This window comes from Scardinius erythrophthalmus, assembly GCF_964197995.2.
Source record: "Scardinius erythrophthalmus genome assembly, chromosome: 17".
NCBI classification, from domain to species: Eukaryota; Metazoa; Chordata; class Actinopteri; order Cypriniformes; family Leuciscidae; genus Scardinius; species Scardinius erythrophthalmus.
In genome coordinates this window covers 27,582,503-27,603,058 of record NC_138237.1, presented here as the reverse complement: position 1 = coordinate 27,603,058, position 20,556 = coordinate 27,582,503, and the positions used below count along the sequence as shown (strand labels likewise).

The 20,556-nt window shown below is 36.5% G+C and overlaps 2 protein-coding genes across 5 annotated transcripts in view; one reads left to right on the top strand and one right to left on the bottom strand.

Moving 5' to 3' along the window:
• The window catches only part of LOC308705360 (rho GTPase-activating protein 7), a 60,663-nt gene extending 59,524 nt beyond the window's left edge, over positions 1-1,139 (top strand). For both annotated transcript variants that reach the window (XM_081390319.1, XM_081390320.1), the window contains exon 14: positions 172-1,139. In XM_081390319.1, the coding sequence (XP_081246445.1) occupies positions 172-298 (127 nt within the window). In that variant the 3' untranslated portion in view covers positions 299-1,139. The remainder of the gene's footprint in view (positions 1-171) is intronic.
• An 827-nt stretch (positions 1,140-1,966) lies between these two features.
• Positions 1,967-20,556, bottom strand: part of rars1 (arginyl-tRNA synthetase 1) — a 28,561-nt gene continuing 9,971 nt past the window's right edge. For all 3 annotated transcript variants that reach the window (XM_081390321.1, XM_081390322.1, XM_081390323.1), the window contains exons 8-15: positions 18,924-19,053; positions 16,152-16,256; positions 14,857-15,035; positions 14,326-14,435; positions 13,155-13,260; positions 9,169-9,341; positions 4,341-4,588; positions 1,967-3,120 (exon numbers count right to left, since the gene is read on the bottom strand). In XM_081390321.1, coding sequence (XP_081246447.1) covers positions 3,011-3,120; positions 4,341-4,588; positions 9,169-9,341; positions 13,155-13,260; positions 14,326-14,435; positions 14,857-15,035; positions 16,152-16,256; positions 18,924-19,053 — 1,161 coding nt within the window. In that variant the 3' untranslated portion in view covers positions 1,967-3,010. The remainder of the gene's footprint in view (positions 3,121-4,340; positions 4,589-9,168; positions 9,342-13,154; positions 13,261-14,325; positions 14,436-14,856; positions 15,036-16,151; positions 16,257-18,923; positions 19,054-20,556) is intronic.

Genomic DNA, 20,556 nt, shown 5'->3' with positions numbered 1-20,556 from the left:
TGACAGAACCACAGCGAGACATCATGAATGGACGTGACAAACGACAAAACTTTCAGTTTTAGAATCTGATATTGACAAATAACAAGTGTGAACAAAGTCTTAAAGTAAACCTGTCTTATTCTTCAATCTTGAACCCCTACATTGACTTTTCACTCTTTTCTCTTTCATCAGAGGTCGATCTCCAGAGTGGCACCATAAAGTAGGAGGACACCTGGTTTCATCTGTGTTGAATGCCATGAGAGACTCTTTTAGACACAAAACAAAAGACTCAAAGCATAGCAAGGACTCCAAAGAGTAATTTGTTAAACCCCAGACAGCTTTACAATCCCTGAGCTATGAGTGAGCTCAAAAAGCAAAGAAATAAAGTGCGTGTGAGCGAGCGAATGAGCTCCAAAGCTCTGAGATGATGAAGTGAAATCTTCAAAGTTGTTCCAGAATCTCGGTACCGTAGAGAGTTACGGGACCATTTTAATGCAAAGACAATTCAGTCTGCAGAGAAGGAACAACAACAGTGTGATGAGGTGTTCCAAGAGAGCCGGTGCACTTTGCATTATCAAGACTGACAAGAGAGTGTCAGAGTAATGAAATGTCTCATCCTATTTAAAGGACCGTTCTACGGGATAATGCGTTGCAGTGGTTGACTCTCAAACTCTCAACTCCCGCTGTTTTTAAGCATTAAAGGATGGACTGGGTGACTTGATCTGGAACTATATCACTCTGAAGACTCAACTGCGGTGTCATTCTTGTGTACACCATCATAAACATGAGAAATACAAGGGCAGATTAGCCATGTTGTGTACAGAAGCCGAGACACTGATTCAAGCAGGCGTGTTTTTCAGTTGGAAGCTGCCATGTGCGCTTTTATTTATTTGAGAGCGTTAAAAGACTGTCTAATCGACCATTTGGTGATATATGTGACCTGGCACATTTTTGCATTATAATTATTTTGCATTTTACTATCATAGAGTTATGAACTATATGATCAAATTGTGATGCTACACATTTGATAAATCAAAATATCATAATTACACTATAAATTTTGACTTTATAAGAGCAAGTTCTAATATAACTTATATTTTTGTGATTGTATTGTTGATATGTTACAGATTTTATTTAAATATATATATCATTGAAGTACACCATGGCTTGACATGACTTGTTTCTTGATGCTCTGATGAACTTTATGGAATACTTGATTATGATTGGTCAATCACTAGCCTGACTGCTTTTACTATCTTAATTCTTATCTGATCTTTAAAGGGTTAGTTTACCCAAAAATAAAAAATCATTCCATAATTTACTCACCCTACACCCACCCCAAAGGGTGTATATGACTTTGCTATCTCACGACCAATTTGAACAAATTCGTACTTTTTGTCTAAACCCCAGTGATAGGTAGGTTTAGGGGCGGGGTCAGGGGTGGGTCATTCATACGAATTGGGCAACTCGTAAAATATGTACGAATTCGTAAAATTTTTGCTAAATCATACGAGTGAGGTTGTATGACTTCGTACGAACTAGCCACCTCGTAAAATTCGTAAAATACGAATTGCTGTGAGATTGGGTTGTTCAAACACAGAGTTGAAAATGAACCCATGAAGTATACGGATGCCCTTAGAGTAGCGAAGAAAACAAATGGATTCACCAAGACTCGACCAGGTAATTAAGTGTCCAGATCTTTAATTCTGATCTCAGACTTGAAATTATCAAGAAAATCCCAGTTGCAAAACATCCAAAGAGTAAATAACCACTGACCCTGCGAGTGAATTAAATCATTCCTCTTAATCTTCATACAGATTATCAGGTGCGGACACTGCATTTATCACCTCCAACTAATTAAATCCTAATGGCAAGAGAAAAACAAACGCTGAACTCTATTAAAAATCTTAAATTAAATAAGTTACCATCTCAAACTGAATAATGCTCCGAAAGCCTCAAGCGAAAGCAGATACAGAAATACACCAGTGAATACAAACACATTACGAAATTGATTTATTGCATTACAATTCAAGGGAGAACAATATTTTATGCATATTGTGGAATGAAAAGTCCAAAAGCAAAATGAGTAAAGCTGTTGTTGTAAAATCTTTAGGTCAGGGGTGTCCAAACCTACTCCAACCCCAATTAAACACACCTGAACCAGCTAATCAAGGTCTTACTAGGCATTCGAGAAACTTCCAGGCAAGTTTGTTGAAGTTGGAAGCAAGTTGGAGCTAAAACTCTCCAGGGCTGTGTCCGAAATTGGAACTTGAAATTTAGCAAACTGGCGGCTCCAGTAGTAATGAAAAGATTTAGTTATGGAAACCATGCATAAACCTTAATTAAACAATTTAATAATGAATTAAAAAGGAATTTATACCTGTAAGATATTAGGCTGTAGCCACATTGGACCAGTGGTTTTTGGAAACCGGATAAACGGATGATTCAGCTGAGGTCGCCACCTTCTGTTTAGATGTGGGAATTCATTCGGCACATGACTTTCACAGTGCATTCTGGGTATTCTCTAGCCGTTGAGTGTACATCAGTTGTACACTCGTTATTTCGGTGCATTGTGGGATTGAATGAGTGCACTCGATAACGTCCACTATGGTTTTGGACACCACTACAAATGGCTGTCCCCTTAAATAGTGCCCTATTAAAAAGTGCCCTATTTAAGGGTATAGGGGGGCGGTTTCGGACACAGCGCAGGACAGTGGCCCTCCAGGACTGACTTTGGACACCCCTGCTTTAGGTAAACCAAAATTAGGTGAGCCAATTTTTACTGCTAGATTAAAATAAGATTCAGACTTGTTATATAGAAGGGAAAGGTTGAACAGATTGACTTTTTGGCAGTTTTCAGGGTCCAGTTGGCTAATCTGACATTTGCGTGAGGAGAAATGACCAGGAAAATCAAAGGGTTTTTTTATGGACAGTCGAATGACTTTTATTTGGCATACCATAAGAATCCGTCAGGACATCGATGTTTTTGAGAAAAAGGTCTTGTGTTCAGAGGAGGAAGGCATTGATCAATTCACATCCTCTGAACTGGATTGATACCCAGAATGTCAAAACCTTTGGCCATCACAGCTGCGGTGGCTTCACAGAGGAGCATCCGCCACATGTTGACTTTGACCACTTCCCCTGAGGAGAACGATTTAGAGCAGTCATTAGTCAAACAGGCCATTTTCAAAGAGGCAGGTTCATTTCAAATCAAATCAACGACGTTTAGTCACGTCTTGGTCATTAAATGTAATTTATTAAACTTGGGGAAAAAAAAAAAAAATCTTGCAATACTTTTCCCTCCTAAACTAGAAAAAAACAGGTCTAATGCACTTCCAAAAAAAAAAAAAAAAAAAAAAAGTTACAAAGTCTTTATTGCAGTTTTGGCTGGTCACATTTGGACATTAAAATGTTTTATTTATTTATTGTGGAACTGAGCAGTTAATTGCACTTACACCTGTAACATTTTTGGTTTCTGACACAATCTGAGAAAGACTTTATGCCAAAATGCAGCAATGTAAAGTTTTTTTTTTTTTTTTTTACACATTTTCAATGCCCAAATGTGACCAACCAATTTCTGTTGTTCCAATAATTTTTCACGTCCTTCCAGCAAGTAGCATTCCAAGATGCTTCTCTTGTTTTACTAGTTTAAAGTGAGACGCATTAGTAACCCAAAATACACTGTTCGGGAAACTTGAAAATGGTCATTATTTTTGCATTTGGTGCCACGGAAATTACATTTTACCTTTAAATCCATGAGCTTTTAAAGCACTGTGCTTAAAAGCAAACCAAAAAGTCCCACAATCAGCAGTTTTTTTCAAACTCAGGGTAAAGCTAATTTCATTAGTCTATATTACAAGACTAAAGAAGCTGTACGATTCAAGAGACAGTAGCTTCATCAGTGCCTAAGTAACTAGTTTTTAATGAGGAGATTCAAATGGGAGTAAAAAACAACTAAGGGATTTTCTATCTGATATTATCCTAGATTAGATTTCCCTGTTCAAATGAATCATTTGTTGTTCATTAAAACGTATTGCAACTGTGAAAAACAAAGTTATTAAATTGCATCTAAATTAAAACTCCTCTATTTAGCATCTTTCATTGCAGTATAAAAGTTTATACTGGCCTATGAGTTGAAACTAAATACATTTCTGGACCAATTACACTCCTGACACATCTTCTAAAGAGCAAAAACCACATGCTCCAACAGAACATGAATTTATTTAACCATTAAAACCTCAAGGTTTTGGGCACAGGGTATGTTTTTCTTTCTGGGCGAGCTACACTTATTTTCAGTCATCACTGTCAGTGAAAGCGTGGAGTATATAGATCCTGCTCACTTCTGGCTTCAGGGTACCCACCTGTCTGCCGGTCCTTCTCCACGCAGTAGCAGCTGTCGTAGAACTCTGTGAAGGTGGTGGCCAGCTCGTAGAGGTAGTCGCACAGTGTGTGAAGCAGCAGGTCGTCTGTGATCTTCTGCAGAATCTCTGGGAAGCGCAGGATGCACTTACCCAGTTTCCACTCTTTCTCATGGTCCAGTAAGACCTCTGTGGTCTCGGCTGCTTTGCGCAGGACGGCCTCCTGGATGTTAGCCAGTCTAGCTATAGACCTATAGACAGAAGAAGAATGTGTCTTATAAAAGATAATATACATTTCTGCATGGTCAAACTTGGCACATCATGTTCGGTTGTGAGACATGAGTGAACCGACTTGAGCTCGGAGCAAATTTACTTTAATTTACTTTAGTTTTTGCTTGTTCATTGTTTTAGTTTTGATTATGTTTTATTTCATTTTTATTATAGCCAACATTTACACTGCCTATACTGCATATCATTTAAAAACGCTTAATGCCGTTAATATTCTGAGTAATATGTGAGGGTATTTTAAAAATGTATTTAACAATTTTGATGCCATGAAAATGTATTTTAGGGACTGTTTACACGACACAGTTTTCAACTAAAAATGGAAAACTTTATGCGTTTTGGCGGTTTATTTACACGACAACAGCGTTTTAGGAGCCTGAAAACACAAAGTTTTGAAAATGGGTTTCAAAGTGCAAGTTTTTGAAAACAATACCATTATCGTGCAACTGGCCTGGCAGCAGAATACAGCGTTTTTAGTCGTTTTCAGAATGTTATCGTCTGTACACGAAAATTGCAAAAGAAAAAAAAAATCAGTTTTTAGTACATTGTTGTTTGTAAGCATACCCTTAGTTTGAGTTTTTCCCGGTTGTACTAGTACAAAAAAAATAAAAAAATACATCAACGATAACTATGCTGCCATGCGCAAATGACATTTTAGAGGTAGAGTGTATAAAAAGGTTTTTAGTGAATAATAATTTTAATTTTAATAATTTAAACGCCTGTTTCTAACTAATTTCACACAAAAAAGTCTTCACAAAACTTCAGAAAACAGCTCATAAGTCATGTGAAACACTTTTATGATGCTTTTTTTGTCCATTTTGGATCTTGACAGCCACCGGTCACTGTATGTTTTTACTAGAGGTGGGCATAGATTAATTTTTTTAATCTAGATTAATCTAGATTAATTTTGAAATTAATCTAGATTAATCTAGATTAAAATGGCTCATTTGAATTCTGCCGAAGGCATTCAGAATATGTGTGCTACCCAAATAATGACTATAAAAGTAGGCTAAGTCTTTGAGAACGGGTTTCTCAAGCCAGGTGGCGCATTAGACTAGGGGCTCATCTCAGGAACTGTTTCCAAAATGCATCACAAACTGCTTGAGAAAGCTGTTCTACTCATAGACTGTAAAAGGTTACTTCTGTACTGTTACCGTCCGTAGGCAACATAGGCCTATGTTATTATCAACTACTATAGGCTATCAATTAGGGATGGGCGATATGGCCTGAAATCTATATTTTGATATACATTGCAGCCTTTTGCGATAACGATATACAGTATATTATAATAAAACCATTACAGAACAGGTTACACAGACCCTGCTAAACAACTGCTAATTTTTTTTTTAAAGGGTATATGTAGTTTTGAGAACATATATTGTGCAAAACTGTAAGTATACAACATAATTTTGCAGATAAATAAAATTTAAGTACACTAGCTGCAGAGATCTTAAGTAGGTCTAATGTTTATTATAGCTTTGAGCTTATGAAACCCCAAATTTAAAGTTATAATATTGTCTAACTGATGTCTTTTCAGTTAAAAACGAAACACAACAACGATTCTTAAAATCGGGCGTAGACAGAGATTATGTGTTAACGTTACACCACTAAGATATATTGGATTGAGAATAATACGCGCGCGCTGGTATTCAGTGATATCAGTTTCAGTTTCGTTTTGAATTTGAGGTGGTAGAACGGATTAGTCGTGTGTTAACTTACCGAACCGTTACCCCACACACTCGGATAGTTTGCTGCTGTTTGTCGGACGGCTAAAATCCGAACCAAGTCCAAATAATGGACGTTGCAGCTTTCACTTTCAGCCGTGTTTACTTAAGATGATGACGAATATGCGTTGCAGCCGGGTTACCTCGCGGCCGCGGGTAGATTGCGTCATCACAGCTTGTGTAGTAGAGCCATCTCCCAACCCAACTTGGGGAATAGATTAACGGCGATATTTTTTTTACCGCGCGATAAGAGTCTTGCGTTAACGCCGATAACGGCCCACCACTAGTTTTTACTTTTGTGTTCTGTAGAAAAAACTCATGGGTTTTGAAGAACAATGATGACATAATTTTAATTTTCAAACAAGCTATTCTTTTAAATGGTCAACTATTGAGATCAACACAGGATGACATCAATGCAAATGGCCAAATAAAAGTGCACAAAAGAAAAAAAAGAAGTGACATTTAACTGTAGCAACAGCTCACATAAATAAGAAAACATGTTACAAGTTACCAAGTGTCGAAAAGGCCTTTCTGCCAGAGAAATAGAGGATCAGGTTTTATTGGATGCATTCTGAGAAACAAAACACTGAAATCCCCATCAACTGTTGCCATGGCCAATTATAATTTTTTTGGCTCCTTCTTCTGTCATTGGCTCAGATTTCTACCTTCACTTCTCCCAAATATGATTTTCTGTTACCAATTGTTTTGAACAGCCAATTAAAGACAGGAAAAAGCTCTCCAAATACACGAGAGCCATGAGAGGGATTGTGGTACCCTATGCTCCTGACAGCAGGTCAACAGCACTACTGAGACAGAAGAGCAAACACAAGGTGATAAAGAGTGAGAATAATAGAGCACTTGTGCCGAGCATCCACTCGGGGAACAGCAGAAGTAGATCTGTCACAAACGCACACATTTCAGCCAGAAAACACACTGAATGTGCAGCAGATGCATGCATTCTTTCATGTGCACAAGGCCCCCAATTCCCACACATATACCATTTCAACACAGTGGCACAGTTAAAACTGCCAGGAATGAACATGAAGGGCCATTCAACAGTGTTGGTGAGCTCTTTCCCTACATGCATGTGGGAATCATTCAGGCCAACGTTTCCAGCACAGACCCACATAAAGATATCCCAGAAGGGGTATATCAAAGCCCAGAAGGCCTAACCTGAAGCAGGCGAAGATGGCTCAATACTGTAGAAGACAATACAGGACATAAGAAAGCCATTCAATGTCCATAGCTTGTTAGTCAACTAGAAAGAAAAAAAAAGAATAACTTTGCTCAAAACAGTGGAGTTGATTGTGGACTTTAGTGACTATAGTGGAGTCATTCAGGTTTCAAGGCATCACCATCTCTCAGGACCAGAAGTTGGACAATCATATTTGCAATATTGCAAAAAAGGCCCAGCAAAGGTTGTAGTTCCTTGGCCAACCTGCCACAGGAGCAGCTGATGCACTTCTACTCTGCAGTCATTTGAGTCGGTCCTCTGCGCTTTCATAACTGTCTGGTTTGGCTCAGCCTCAAAAATCAGACATCAGAAGACTACAGAGGATGGTTTCGGACTGCTGAGAGGATTACTGGTGCTCCCCTGCCCACCCTCCAATAACTGTATACATCCATGGGTGAGGAAAAGGGCTCAGAAAAATCACTCTGGATTCCTCACACCTCTCCGGCCGGAGCTACAGAGCAATGAGCACCAGAACAGCCAGGCACAAGTTAAGTTTCTTCCCCCAGGCAATCTACATCATGAACAGTTAAATGTTCTCTCCACTGTACAATGATAAATATGTGCATTACCATTTATATATGTGTGTGTGTGTGTGCGTCTGTCTATCTGTACTCTCTGTGTATTGGAAGCTTTTTCTATCACCAAAACAAATTCCTAATAAACAAAGCGCTTTCTGATTCAGATTTTTTTATGTATGTTTGAATAAATCTGTCATGAAAACAAGTTTTGACAGCACTGTTTAAATGTTTGTTTTCTTTTAAAACAATGAATTGGAGTACAAATGATTTTATTAAAAACAGCCTTAAATGCAATTCAAATGTTTTTATCCAACAAAATATTGTATCCAACAAGATATAGAAGTGTTGATTATATCTAGAAATAAACAAAAAGTTTATTTCTAGATATAGAAATATATCTACTATATGACAGGGCGGATTTCCTGATTAGTTTATAGTTTTAGTTGAGATTGGATAAAAAAGACCTGATGTATCAACACCCAGCTCTATATAAGAGTGTCCATGATAAAGAAAGAGGAAGTGTCATTTTGTATATATGTTTTATATGGTAAAAAAAAAATCAAGGCAAAAAGTAATATATATATATATATGGGGAGTCACACCATATCAGATTGTGCAACCTGAACTATTGTGTCATGTAAAGGTAAAATTTGCAAAGTTGCAAAGTTACAAAGCACAGTCACCCCAAAGCGAGCTATTCTTCTTATCGGTGAACACTGTTTCTGAACTCCCTGAAACGAGGCCTGGTTGAGTTGCGCTAGTAGTGTGTTGAAACTCGTGGTTATGTTAAGGGGACAGACATACAGACTTGGAAAAGAGGTGCTGCACCAATGTCAAATATGTGAAACATAATATTTTCTGAACATTCAAGCATGAAAACCTATTCTAATAGACCCAAAAAACTAAATCAAGACTTTGAAAAAGGGCATAATAGGTCCCCTTGAAAATACTTAAAAACAAAATGAATAGAAATGACAAAAAAAAAAAATGTAGTACCACATTGATGCAGATCAATACCCAGCGGGGCTCATTTGATGCGGTTAAAGATATCCATCGCATTGAGTGCTTACCTGATGCGTGTGAAGGCGTAAAGGAGGTAGGCTGCGGTGTTGCCCCTGTCATCCAGCATCTTGTCGAAGGAAAAGACGTAGTCATTGATGCGGTTGTGCGAAAGGTCTGCATATTTAATGCAGCCAAAGGCCACGGCACGCTGAGCCTTTACCAGCTCCTCCGGGGTCAGCACCTGAAACACACACGCTTTCAAAATGTTGATGATCCCACCGTGAGGTTGAAGCAGCCAAGACCTTTTGCCACCTTCAGAAAAATAAGTTACCCAGTATGTGTCGAATAGGCAATGAGGATAAAATTACCTACAGTACAGGTCAAAAGTTTGGAAACATTACTATGTTTAATGTTTTTGAAAGAAGTTTCTTCTGCTCATCAAGCCTGCATTTATTTGATCAAAAATACAGAAAAAAAAATTAATATTGCGATATATTATTACAATTTAATTGGTTTTCAATTTATTATAGGATATTATAGGATTCAGGATCAGTACTCCAGTCTATCAGTACTCCAGTCTATCACATGATCCTTTAGAAATCATTCTAATATGATGATTCATTATCAAAGTTGGAAACAGTTCTGCTGCTTAATATTTTTTCATAACCTATGATACTTTTTTAGGATACTTTGATGAATAAAAAGTAAAAAAAAAAAAAAGCAAATGTTTTAAAAATAGAAATCTTTTGTAACAACAATATACACTACTGGTCAGTAATTTTAGGTCAGTATTTTTTTTTCTTCTTTTTTTTAAATAAATCAATACTTTTATTCAGCAAGGATGTGTTAAATTGATAAAAAGTGATCGTAAAGAAGATTTATATATATATATATATATATATATATATATATATATATATATATATATATATATATATATATATATATATATATATATATTTTATAAATGCAGTTCTTTTTAACCTTTTATTCATCAAATATATTAGGCAGCAGAACTGTTTCCAACACTCATAATAAATCAGAATATTAGAATGATTTCTAAAGGATCATAGACCGGATGTCATATGATGCTGAAAATTCAGCTTTGCATCACAGGAATAAATTATTTTTTAAAGTATATTCAAATAGAAAACTATTATTTTAAGTAGTAATAATATTTCACAATATTACTGTTTTTTTCTATATTTTTGATCAAATAAACGCAGCCTTGATAAGCATTAGAGACTTCTTTCAAAAATATAAATAAATCGTAATGTTTCCAAACTTTTGACCTGTACTGTACGTTCTAGGGCTGCCCTCGACTAAAGATTTTTCTAGTCGACTAATAGTCGTTTATTTAAGCGATTAGTCGACTAATCGCACGTTTATTTTAAAGCTGCAGTTCGTAGTTTTTCCTCTTTGTCGCCATCTCTGTTCGAAATCTGTAATTGCAGTTATTCGCGGAATTATCAACTTTACGTGGGTTGTGCCTCGACACGGTGAATCCAATGTTTTGAGGAGAATGTGCGGCTGTTTGTCACCGCGCCGGTGTGGATACTGTCATTCACAATCACAGATTCCACTTTTAGGAAGTATGACCAACATAAGAATTTTCACCGGAAAATGTAATCTGAACAAGTAAGTAACATCCACTTTTGTTCTGACCGAAGACCTAGGATCCGAGGATCCAGAACCTTTCTGGTTGGAGTGAGAAAAGCTGTGAGAAAAGGCTCTAAATCTCCACCTCCAACATCCTCACACGCAATATTGCCTACTAGCCGAGACTCTTCTTTGTGTGCACAGATGTGACGTAATGACGCAAAGACATGCTCGAATTTCCCATGGAAATCCACCAGTACCACTGGAGTTAAAAACATTATTACAAGCTTACTATTTTGAATCGAGCTAAGGCAAGCAGAGAGTTTTGAACAATGGCTGGTTATGTACTTGCTCAAATTTATTTGGGATCATTTTTAACCCAAAAAAAGTTACGAACTGCAGCTTTAATAAACCATAAATCATAATAATGAGCCTTTAATTGCCAGTAATACATAGCCTAATCAGCACTCAAACGCACGATTAACTATGCTGCGAAGCAGGGGGGTCTGAAGAGAAAAAAGGTTGTCCCGGTATATTTTTCTGTTGATATGAAAAATCAGGTACTTTCAGCAAAGTAACAGGTGAATTATGTATATCATGTATATTACAATGTTATGATGAACAATATGCCTTTCTAAGGATGTTGATTTTTAGAAGGCAGCTGTCTGACTCTGAGATAGCAAACGGGAACATGGTTTGTGTAAAATTAGCAACCCATTATTAGCTGTTAACACATTACTAGTTGATAATGTACTCAAGCAAAAGGCTAATCATATAAATTTTTGTTGTGTGTCCGACATTGTAGATGGCGATACATAAAACGCGTTACCATTCTGATACATCGACTAGTAGATGAGTCTGTAGTGTATAAATTCACTCTTCCACTTCTTCTGAATCAGTTTCTGGTTCAAACATATATGGCTGAATTAAACCAGTATTTCCACTTGCCATCGTGCAGCGTTTACTACAGTAAAGTTGACAGAGTGGATCAGGTATTCTGTGAGTGTGAGTGAGTGGAGGCGGGGCTAATTTGCATATTCATGGTTATGCGTATACTAAATGAATACTAAGCTATTTAAAGGCATGAGGAATTTATTTATTTTTTTCACAGGAAAAAAGTGCATTTTTTTCACAGGAAAAAAAATGTTAAATGTCATTTTGGTGATCAAAGATGAGTTTTAAGGAATAAAATTACTGACTACAGGGGGATTTTAAGATTCTGAAAGCCTTCCAGTCAAGAATAGTTTGACTATTACTTATGACATAAAGCAGCAGATCTAATAGATCTATATCCTGTCTGTTTAATCCTTTAATACAAACTTACGGTGTTTACATTAATTAATCGCCATTAAAGCATTTTGAAATGCAAGTGCATTTAAGTAGTTGGAGTTGCACACAGCCATGGGCGCTCTTCAAGAAGCGCACGTGAGCTTATGAAAGTCTGTCAGTAAGTGAGTTTTGTGTATTGAAATAAGCTTACTGCTTTCCAAACGGCATAAATGATGCCTTCGTAGAGCATTTGGAAACAGAAAACACTGGAATGCCGGAGGGGCAAGACCACACATTGTAAGTGTAACAACGAGCAAAACTCACGTTTCTCACAAAGCATATATCCGATGCAATAAAGCATGCGACTGCCCTTGTAATTCGCTTCAACCTTTTCGAACTTTATGGAAGACTATTTTATGGATGGTTCGAGGGTTTTTGCGTATGTGTATGTGTGTGGAATTGCAACTACAGCTGGTTTTCAGAATTGCTCCAGAATCGTGATGCATCAGAAAAATCTATTTTTATCTCCCACCCCTAGTGTTCAGAGTCAGAGAGCTTTAAAAAGATTGGGGGGGGGGTTGCTTCAGATCAGCAGATCAGATCAAATATTGGCTCTGTCCTACATCACTGATTACGCTCACAGGATCACTACACGATTACACGCCTGCTAACTTTTTTGCCTAATTTAATGCAGCATATGCTACTTTTAATATTCCTGACAAATAAGGCACCTGGCAAAAGTCTGATTCACTTTAGGGAAAGTAAGTCTTTTTTTATACTTGGTACATCTGTAAAATAATCAAATCTACACAAAACAAAAAACTTTTTAATTGTGTGTTTGCCTTTAACGTTTCCAAGTAAGGCTATTCGAGGACATGTACTTTGCTTACTTGCGTCTGAAACAATATAATTGTCTTTTTTCAAACTCCTTTACTGTCAGAAGCTCACTCGTTTGCGAGATATCAATCAAGTAGGTAGGCATTAGGATGCTCTTCACTTCTGAGCACAAAGGATTTGTGAGAAATATAGGCAGTAATTGTCATTAGCACATCTGGTCTCATTTGAGATCCACTGATCTCTTCTGACTCGAGCTGAAGTACTCAGGCACACAGAAGGAGTTGGATGGAAGCTTTCAGGCTGAGAAGCATAAGAAGGTGCTAGTTTCCTCTGAGTTTTAGGGGCTCACCTTATCTCTCTCCTTCTCCTTCAGTTTGTCCATGGATCTTTTCAGACCCTCCTGCAGAAGGTCCATTAATCGCACCGTGTCCCCTGAACGAGTCTTAAACTTTTTCCTGGGATGGAAATTCCATATTTATTAAAAAAAAGACTCATGGAAATCAGTGCTCTTCAAATACATCATTCAATACAATATTTCTATGACAGCTAAAACTAGTGCTACATGAGCCACTAGCTGATTACTAGATGACAACTGATTAATCGGTCAATTATTTCTTTGATAAATCGTACATTAAATATTCTATTGGGTACCTTGCAAAGGTTTCTCCTATGGTTTAAAATGTAAAAATGACTAAATAAAGTAATTGGGAAAAAAGACCTTTCAGCAGATAAACCACCAATGCTAGCATACACATTATCTCTTCTGAACATCCAAGTGTTATTATTTTTCATTAATCTTGCCGTAATCCAGTTATCGTTCATATAAAAAAAAAACATGTATTTCATCAAATCTGATGCTGAACAGCAAATATTGCTTTAATCAAAAATTCATTCCCTTAACGCTGCGCTCCATGTAACTAAGTATTCAAAGTTTCGCACTGACAGTGACATTTAATTACACTTTTTGTTCAACAAGGCTGCATTTGTTTGATGACATATACAATAAAAACAGTTTTCTATCTGAATATATTTTAAAATGTAATTTATTCCTGTGCAGAATGTCTTCAGTGTCACATGGTCCTTCATAAATCATTCTAATATGCTGCTAAACATTTCTGATTATTATCAGTGTTTGAAAACATTTCAAAAAAACAGTGTTTATTTAAAACAAAAATCTTTTGTAACATTCAAAAAGTTTTTACTGTCACTTTTGATCAATTCAATGCGACCTTGTTGAATAAAAGAATTAGAACGTAATTCGAAAGTAAATCTTTTGAACTGTAGTTTGTGTACAAGTTTTGTTTTTCATAGAAATGCATTTAAACTACTTTAGGGTCACGTCACAGGTTCGTTGTGGTCACGAACAAAGACTCAGCTAATCAATAATGAAAAATGTTGATTATTTTCCTTATCCATTATAATGAATTTTATTGATTACTAGTTGTTGCAGCACTATGGATCACCCTGGTGAAAACACGATGCTGACAAAAGGTGACTTCCATACTGATCAATGCACTTACTTGTCCTCCCCGAGCACCACGCCAAAACCTGCATGTTCTACCCGTGTGACCTTGGGATCATACCAGCCTATCAACTGAGCAGCAGCAAAGACCACCTGGAAGTGCATTGCCTGCCGTTCATCATAAAAAAAACACAGAGAAAATTTAGTTACATGACCATCAATACAAATAACACACCAAATAAACAAAAAGTTCGACAAAGTTTGGATCAAGATTCTCCTGGTATATCCTTAAATTAATTTTAACCAAAGAATGCATATTTCTTATCTAAACAAAGCAGAATTGTAAACTAGCAGTGTTGATAGTGACGCTAGCAGACCGCGTTCCTGACCTATGCCGCATTAATATTTGAATAGGTGAGGAGTCTATTGCACACATCCATAAACATACAGAAATTTGAATTCTGTGTCTCGCCAATCGCCCTCGACATCCGCTTCATGTGTCCTCATGCACATAAGATAACTTTGGGAAGGTTTGTGTCGTTCAAGATTTCCCCAACACTCTCCATTACAAACCCATACACCCACACACCTGGCCGCTGTCAGTTACGTAGATGATGATGTCAGCTTTCTCGTCAAACAGACGATTTTTGATGGCAGCCAGATCGGAGGTATCGTAAGTATAGCCTCCGTCCGATTTGACCACCGTCAGGGGAATAGACTGGCCCGGAGCAAAAACTATCTTCCTGCCCTCGTCCAACTCCACCAGTCCTGATGAGAGAGAAGAGCATCAGCAGGGAATGTGAAACTGGATGTATAGAAAAGCTAGAGTCTAAAAATCAATCTTGGAACAACACTGCCCCCCACTGGACATGTGCGGATAGACATGCAATGCTTTTTTTAAAAGGGATGTTTCGGGTCAATCAATTTTTGTCGATTGGCACAGAAAACACTCAGTTTGTAAAAACAAACAAAGGTTGTGTTTACAGTATTGTACTTACGGTTGCACTGCACCAGAGTAAACATTAAACACTGTTTTGGAAGAACAGCCACTAGTACTTGAAACCAGTGCAATAAAATTACATATCAACCTTGCCTGTACAACGTTATATTGAATCTTAAAATCATGATGTCAATGTAAACCTTCAAAAGGATAACTGGGACTGTTCAATTGTCAATTATTCTTCAAAACAAACACTCAAACAAATATTAAGCAATTAAAAAATAATAAATGAACAAAAAAACCTAACTAAATAAAATGGAAATAAATATTACATTAAAAAAATAAGAAAATAAACTTAAATTGAAAAAAAATTGAAATAAATGTTAATCAACTAAAAAATATAAATAAAACAAAGATACAAATAAAATAAAATAAAAATCTATCAAAATAATAAACTAAAAACAAATAAACAAAAACAAACAAAAATATTTTATAACTAAAACAATTAATTAAAATAGATAATTAAAACACTTTAAAACTTTATTTTATCCAATCTTAAAAGTGAAGTCCATTATTTTGGTACAACTAGCAATCTGGACTGCCTGTTTGTCTGAACAACAAAGGATTCGAGAAATTATTGATGCAAAAAAAATGTATGCGCTTCCTATTCAAAATAGGAGTTTTGTGGCTCCAGATCTATGTGTGTTAGCTTTGAGCCCATCAGTATTATGGCGTACCCCAAAAAGTTCCCAAAATAAACTTTTAACCCTTTGATATGTCCCACCCACACTTCCCGTTTTTATTAGAAACACGAAAATACAGGAAATAAAGCAACATATTAATATTTATTCAAATGTCAATAAACCATGATATCTGTTCTCAAAGCAAGCAAAGTTTACTATTAGTGACTTAAAAGAAAGAGTCAGAGAACTCTCCACCTGTACCTTTTTCCTCAAACTCTTTCACCACGGCTGTCATCATGTCCTGGTAGAAGGACTCTCCTCTCTCTTGTATGCGAATTTCCAGGCAGTCGTAAATCTTTTGAAACTCTGCATCAGCAAAGCGGACAGAAGCGGAAGGGACAAGACGGTTTAATTACAACAGTCACACCACAGGGAAATCAAATGCAGCACCCTCCTGGTTTAGCAAAACCTGATTGGACAGCATCAGCAGAAAAAAACACACTAATTGACCTTCATTAGGCAAGCCTCAGTGGGGGAACGAGGTTTGATTAAAGGGTAAAGGTAGATGCTGTCACATCAGAGTCTAGAGCTGGTGTCGCCGGATGCTGGTGAAGGGAATCGGTGTGTTCGAACTTGTTTTAACAAACGTTTTTCCTCTGCAATAAATACAGAAATTGCAGAATAGTAATGTCTCAGCTTATAAATGTCAGACGTATTATAGAATTAGATCAAAATGATAGATAAAGCGTCTAAAAATAATAACATTTCCGACATGAAAGCTCTTAAATTAATTACAATATTTGGAACAGAAGCTTCACTACTTTAGAAAAACACATAATCCTGTCTGGAAGCAATGCGAGTAAATGACGACTTTCATTTTCAGCCGTATTTTTTTTCTAGTTACTGGTATAAACTATATAGACAGTGAGTCCACGCTTATGTTAACTTACTACTAAGATGCAGTTATATACTGACCTCTACTGTCCTTATAAAATATTAGGCAACACTTTAGAAAAATGGCCCGTCATTATTAGGTAATGCAGGACAAATGAGAAGCACTACATTAACACTTCAGTTACTACATGGGAACAAGATTAACTAATCAGTAAGTAATATCAAATTTAAGACTGAGATTGTTCCTTATTAGGTCTTCAATAATTACTGAATGAAATTAGCCTCCTTAAGAACTAATAACTAACTATGACAAATTATAAAGAATTACTACTTAAGGTCACACTCTAGATTAGAGTCCAATTCTCATAAACTACGACTTTTGCCCCAATAAACTCCTAATTACTGTTTATTAAAACAAAGGTGGTTGTTAAGTTTAGCAATTGGGTGGATTAAGGGATAGAGAATATGGGCATGCATTAATATGTGCTTTATAAGTACTAATAAATAGCCAATATATCCTAGTAATATGAATGCTAATAAGTATCTAGTAGTTAATAGTGAGAATTAAACCCTAAACTAAAGTGTTAACCTAATCAATTACTAATCATTACATTATGTGTCTGAGACATAATTAATCATATTTTTAATCTGAATATAGTAATGAAATGCATCAGAATTACTCTGTTGCCTAGTCACTCTCCAGGAACTATTAGTGATTCGATGAAATACTGGTCCAGATCACTAGTAGTTCAGAGTAAAAAAAAGATGATTGATTGCCTCAGACAAATGATAATGTTGTAATTAGTAACTAATTGGTAATTCTTAATAATTTGTCATAGTTCGTAATTAGTTCTTAATGAGGCCATTCTCACTCAGTAATTATTGATTACATAAGGAACTATCTCAGTCCTAAATTTGGTATCACTTACTGATAAGTTAAGCTTGTTTCCAGCTTAAGTGTTAATGTATAACCGCTCATTTGTCCTGCATAGTTACCTATTAATGACGGACCATTTATTCTAGTGTTACCAAATATTACTTAAAAGAGTCTAAACCCTGGTGATGTCAAAAGTGATGTCATTGTTCGGGCATGCTAAATTTGGTCAATGTGCACTTTTATGCTTCATTCCCATTGGAGGAATTTGAGTATATGCTGCAGTTTGCATGCTACTTTGAGAAGAAAATAATGTTTTTATCCATTAAAAATCTTGTAAAGCACTTTTAAAACATAAAAATAAATGCAAATTTTCATAATGCATTATCATAAAAAATGTACTTAGATTAATATAAGTATTTTTAATTATTAATATAGTTTTCAATTGTGAAGGCAATAAATAAATTATTACATTATAAATATAAAACCTAAAATATAAGACTGCAGTTCTCATTATTAGGCAATATATTTTAAAGTCCAACCGAGGCATCATTTAATTGATCAAAAATACAGTATAATGCCATACCGTGAAATATTATTACAATTTAAAGTAACCATTATCAATTTTAATATATTTTCAAAGGTATTTTATTCCTGTGAAGGCAGATATGAATTGCTCCAGTCTTTAGTCACATGACCCTACAGAAATCATTCTAATACGCTGATTTGCTGCTCATGAAACATTCCTGACTATTATAAATGTTGAAAAGGTTCATATTTCTGTGGAAACTGCAATACTTTTTGTTCAAGATTCCTTCATGAATAGTAAAATCAAAAGAACAGCATTTATTTGAAATCTTTTGAAACACAATAAACGTCTTTAATGTCACTTTTGAACAACTGAATACATCCTTGCTGAATAAAAATATGAATTACAAAAGAAAAAGTTAAAAGTTGTGTAGTTGTTTGCATCTTTGATATTTTGTCTGCTTCCTTTACCAGTTAACAACTCACATTATCCTTAGATAAATAAAGTAGGGCGAACTACATCTTATTGCCATTTCATGCTGGTTCAGCTGATATTCTCTCCACACTGCGGGCTGTTGTTTCAGAGAATAATGTAACGCAGAGCGTGTCGGCTGTAAATGCCTCTAGAGGGCACATGCAGTCTGTGGAGGTTTGTACTAGCATTAATGTGGCAAGGCTTTAGTCTATTCAATACTTGATAAAGTGAGAATGACATTCTTAGTGTGCCTCGCACGTACCGTTCCGGGAAACGTCACAGATTAGGTTCCAGGCTTTGATGAAGTCTGTCTCTTTGCTCTGGAGTTTAACCACACACTGGTAGGCCCTCTTCTTAAACTCTTCATCCTCATCAAACCTCTTCTTAGACTCCTGATAGAGATGAGAGAAGAAACGAGCTGAAGAGCTTTGAAAAGTAAAACATTCAGCTGAACAGGATGAAAGCTCTTAGTGAAACCAAGAATCCTTCAAAGCCTCCTGCAAAAAGACTATATTTCAGGGTACCAGTGTTGTAGTCGAGACCAGCTCACTCGAGTCCGAGTCGAGACCGAGACCAGAGAGGGTCGAGTCCGAGTCGAGACCGAGACCAAAGAGAGTCGAGTCCGAGTCGAGACCGAGTCGAGACCGAGACCAAAGAGAGTCGAGTCCGAGTCGAGTCGAGACCGAGACCAGAGAGGTTGGATAACCTAAGGTTGGGTCTAAAAAACCAGACCTAAAGATATCTTCAAGAATATGTAAAATATTTGGTGGTAACAATAAAATTGGCACCATACTCAAACAGTAAATCAAATATACCATGGAATCATGTACACTGTAATGGTAAAAAGGCCACATAGTAGGTGGTGTGTAAAGGTCATTTTATTACAATTATTACTTACAATTATTACAATCAGTAAGTGCTCTTGTCCACATTGCAATACAAATAATAGAGAGAAATATGTAAGGGATAATATATAGCGAGGTGAAATCAGCCTGAATCAGCCTGAAGGGGTTGTATTCATAACAACCGCCTCGCTATACATTATCCCGCTTATTACATGGCTACCTACCAAATAAATCAATAATTTGACAAAATATTGATTTAAAAAGGAGCTTATTGATTTAAAAACTATTAGGCTATATTGCTTCCAACTGCGTCCATAGCAACGCTCTGTTTTTCATGGCAACGGTGTGTTATTATACTTCGCAGCGGACTATTATCAAGAAATATCAAGAAATAGCGTTTACGTGCGTCCGGGGCGTTTAGCGCGGCGCGGTGGACGCAAATTCGACTCAGTCGCGCGTCCTACTGTACACGAATTCTGTGTGGCTCTTATATGCAAACTGAATTATGGATGATAAGGCAGACATTTTCAATACATAGTTGAGCTAGAGGCTCCACATCACATCTGACCAGGCTCCTGCTGCATTTGCGTGGCGCGAACGTTAGTCTCAAGTCATGCGCAGTTGCGCACAAGAAAGTCAGCAATCATTGGACGTTTCAATCAAACAACAATTTAAAGAAATATTAACATACAGTAACAATCATGAAATATTTTGAATGGGACTCGAGTGGACTCGGGAATAAGTCTGAGTCCTAATATGTTCGAGTACGAGTCAATTCCGAGTCAAAATGCACACGAGTCCATGACAAGACCGAGACCATTAAAATATGGTCTCGAGACCGAGTCCGAGACCGAGTCCGAGTCTCGAGTACACAACCCTGCAGGGTACCATAAATAAACTCTACATTTTTGTGGAGACAAAATGCAAACAATACAACCACAGATCTAAGTTAAAGAATAACTCAATCAGTATAGTGTCCTATGTAAAAAAAAAATAATAATAATAAAAGAGGGTAAAGGTTGTCACATTTCACTTTCATTTTTTCTCTCA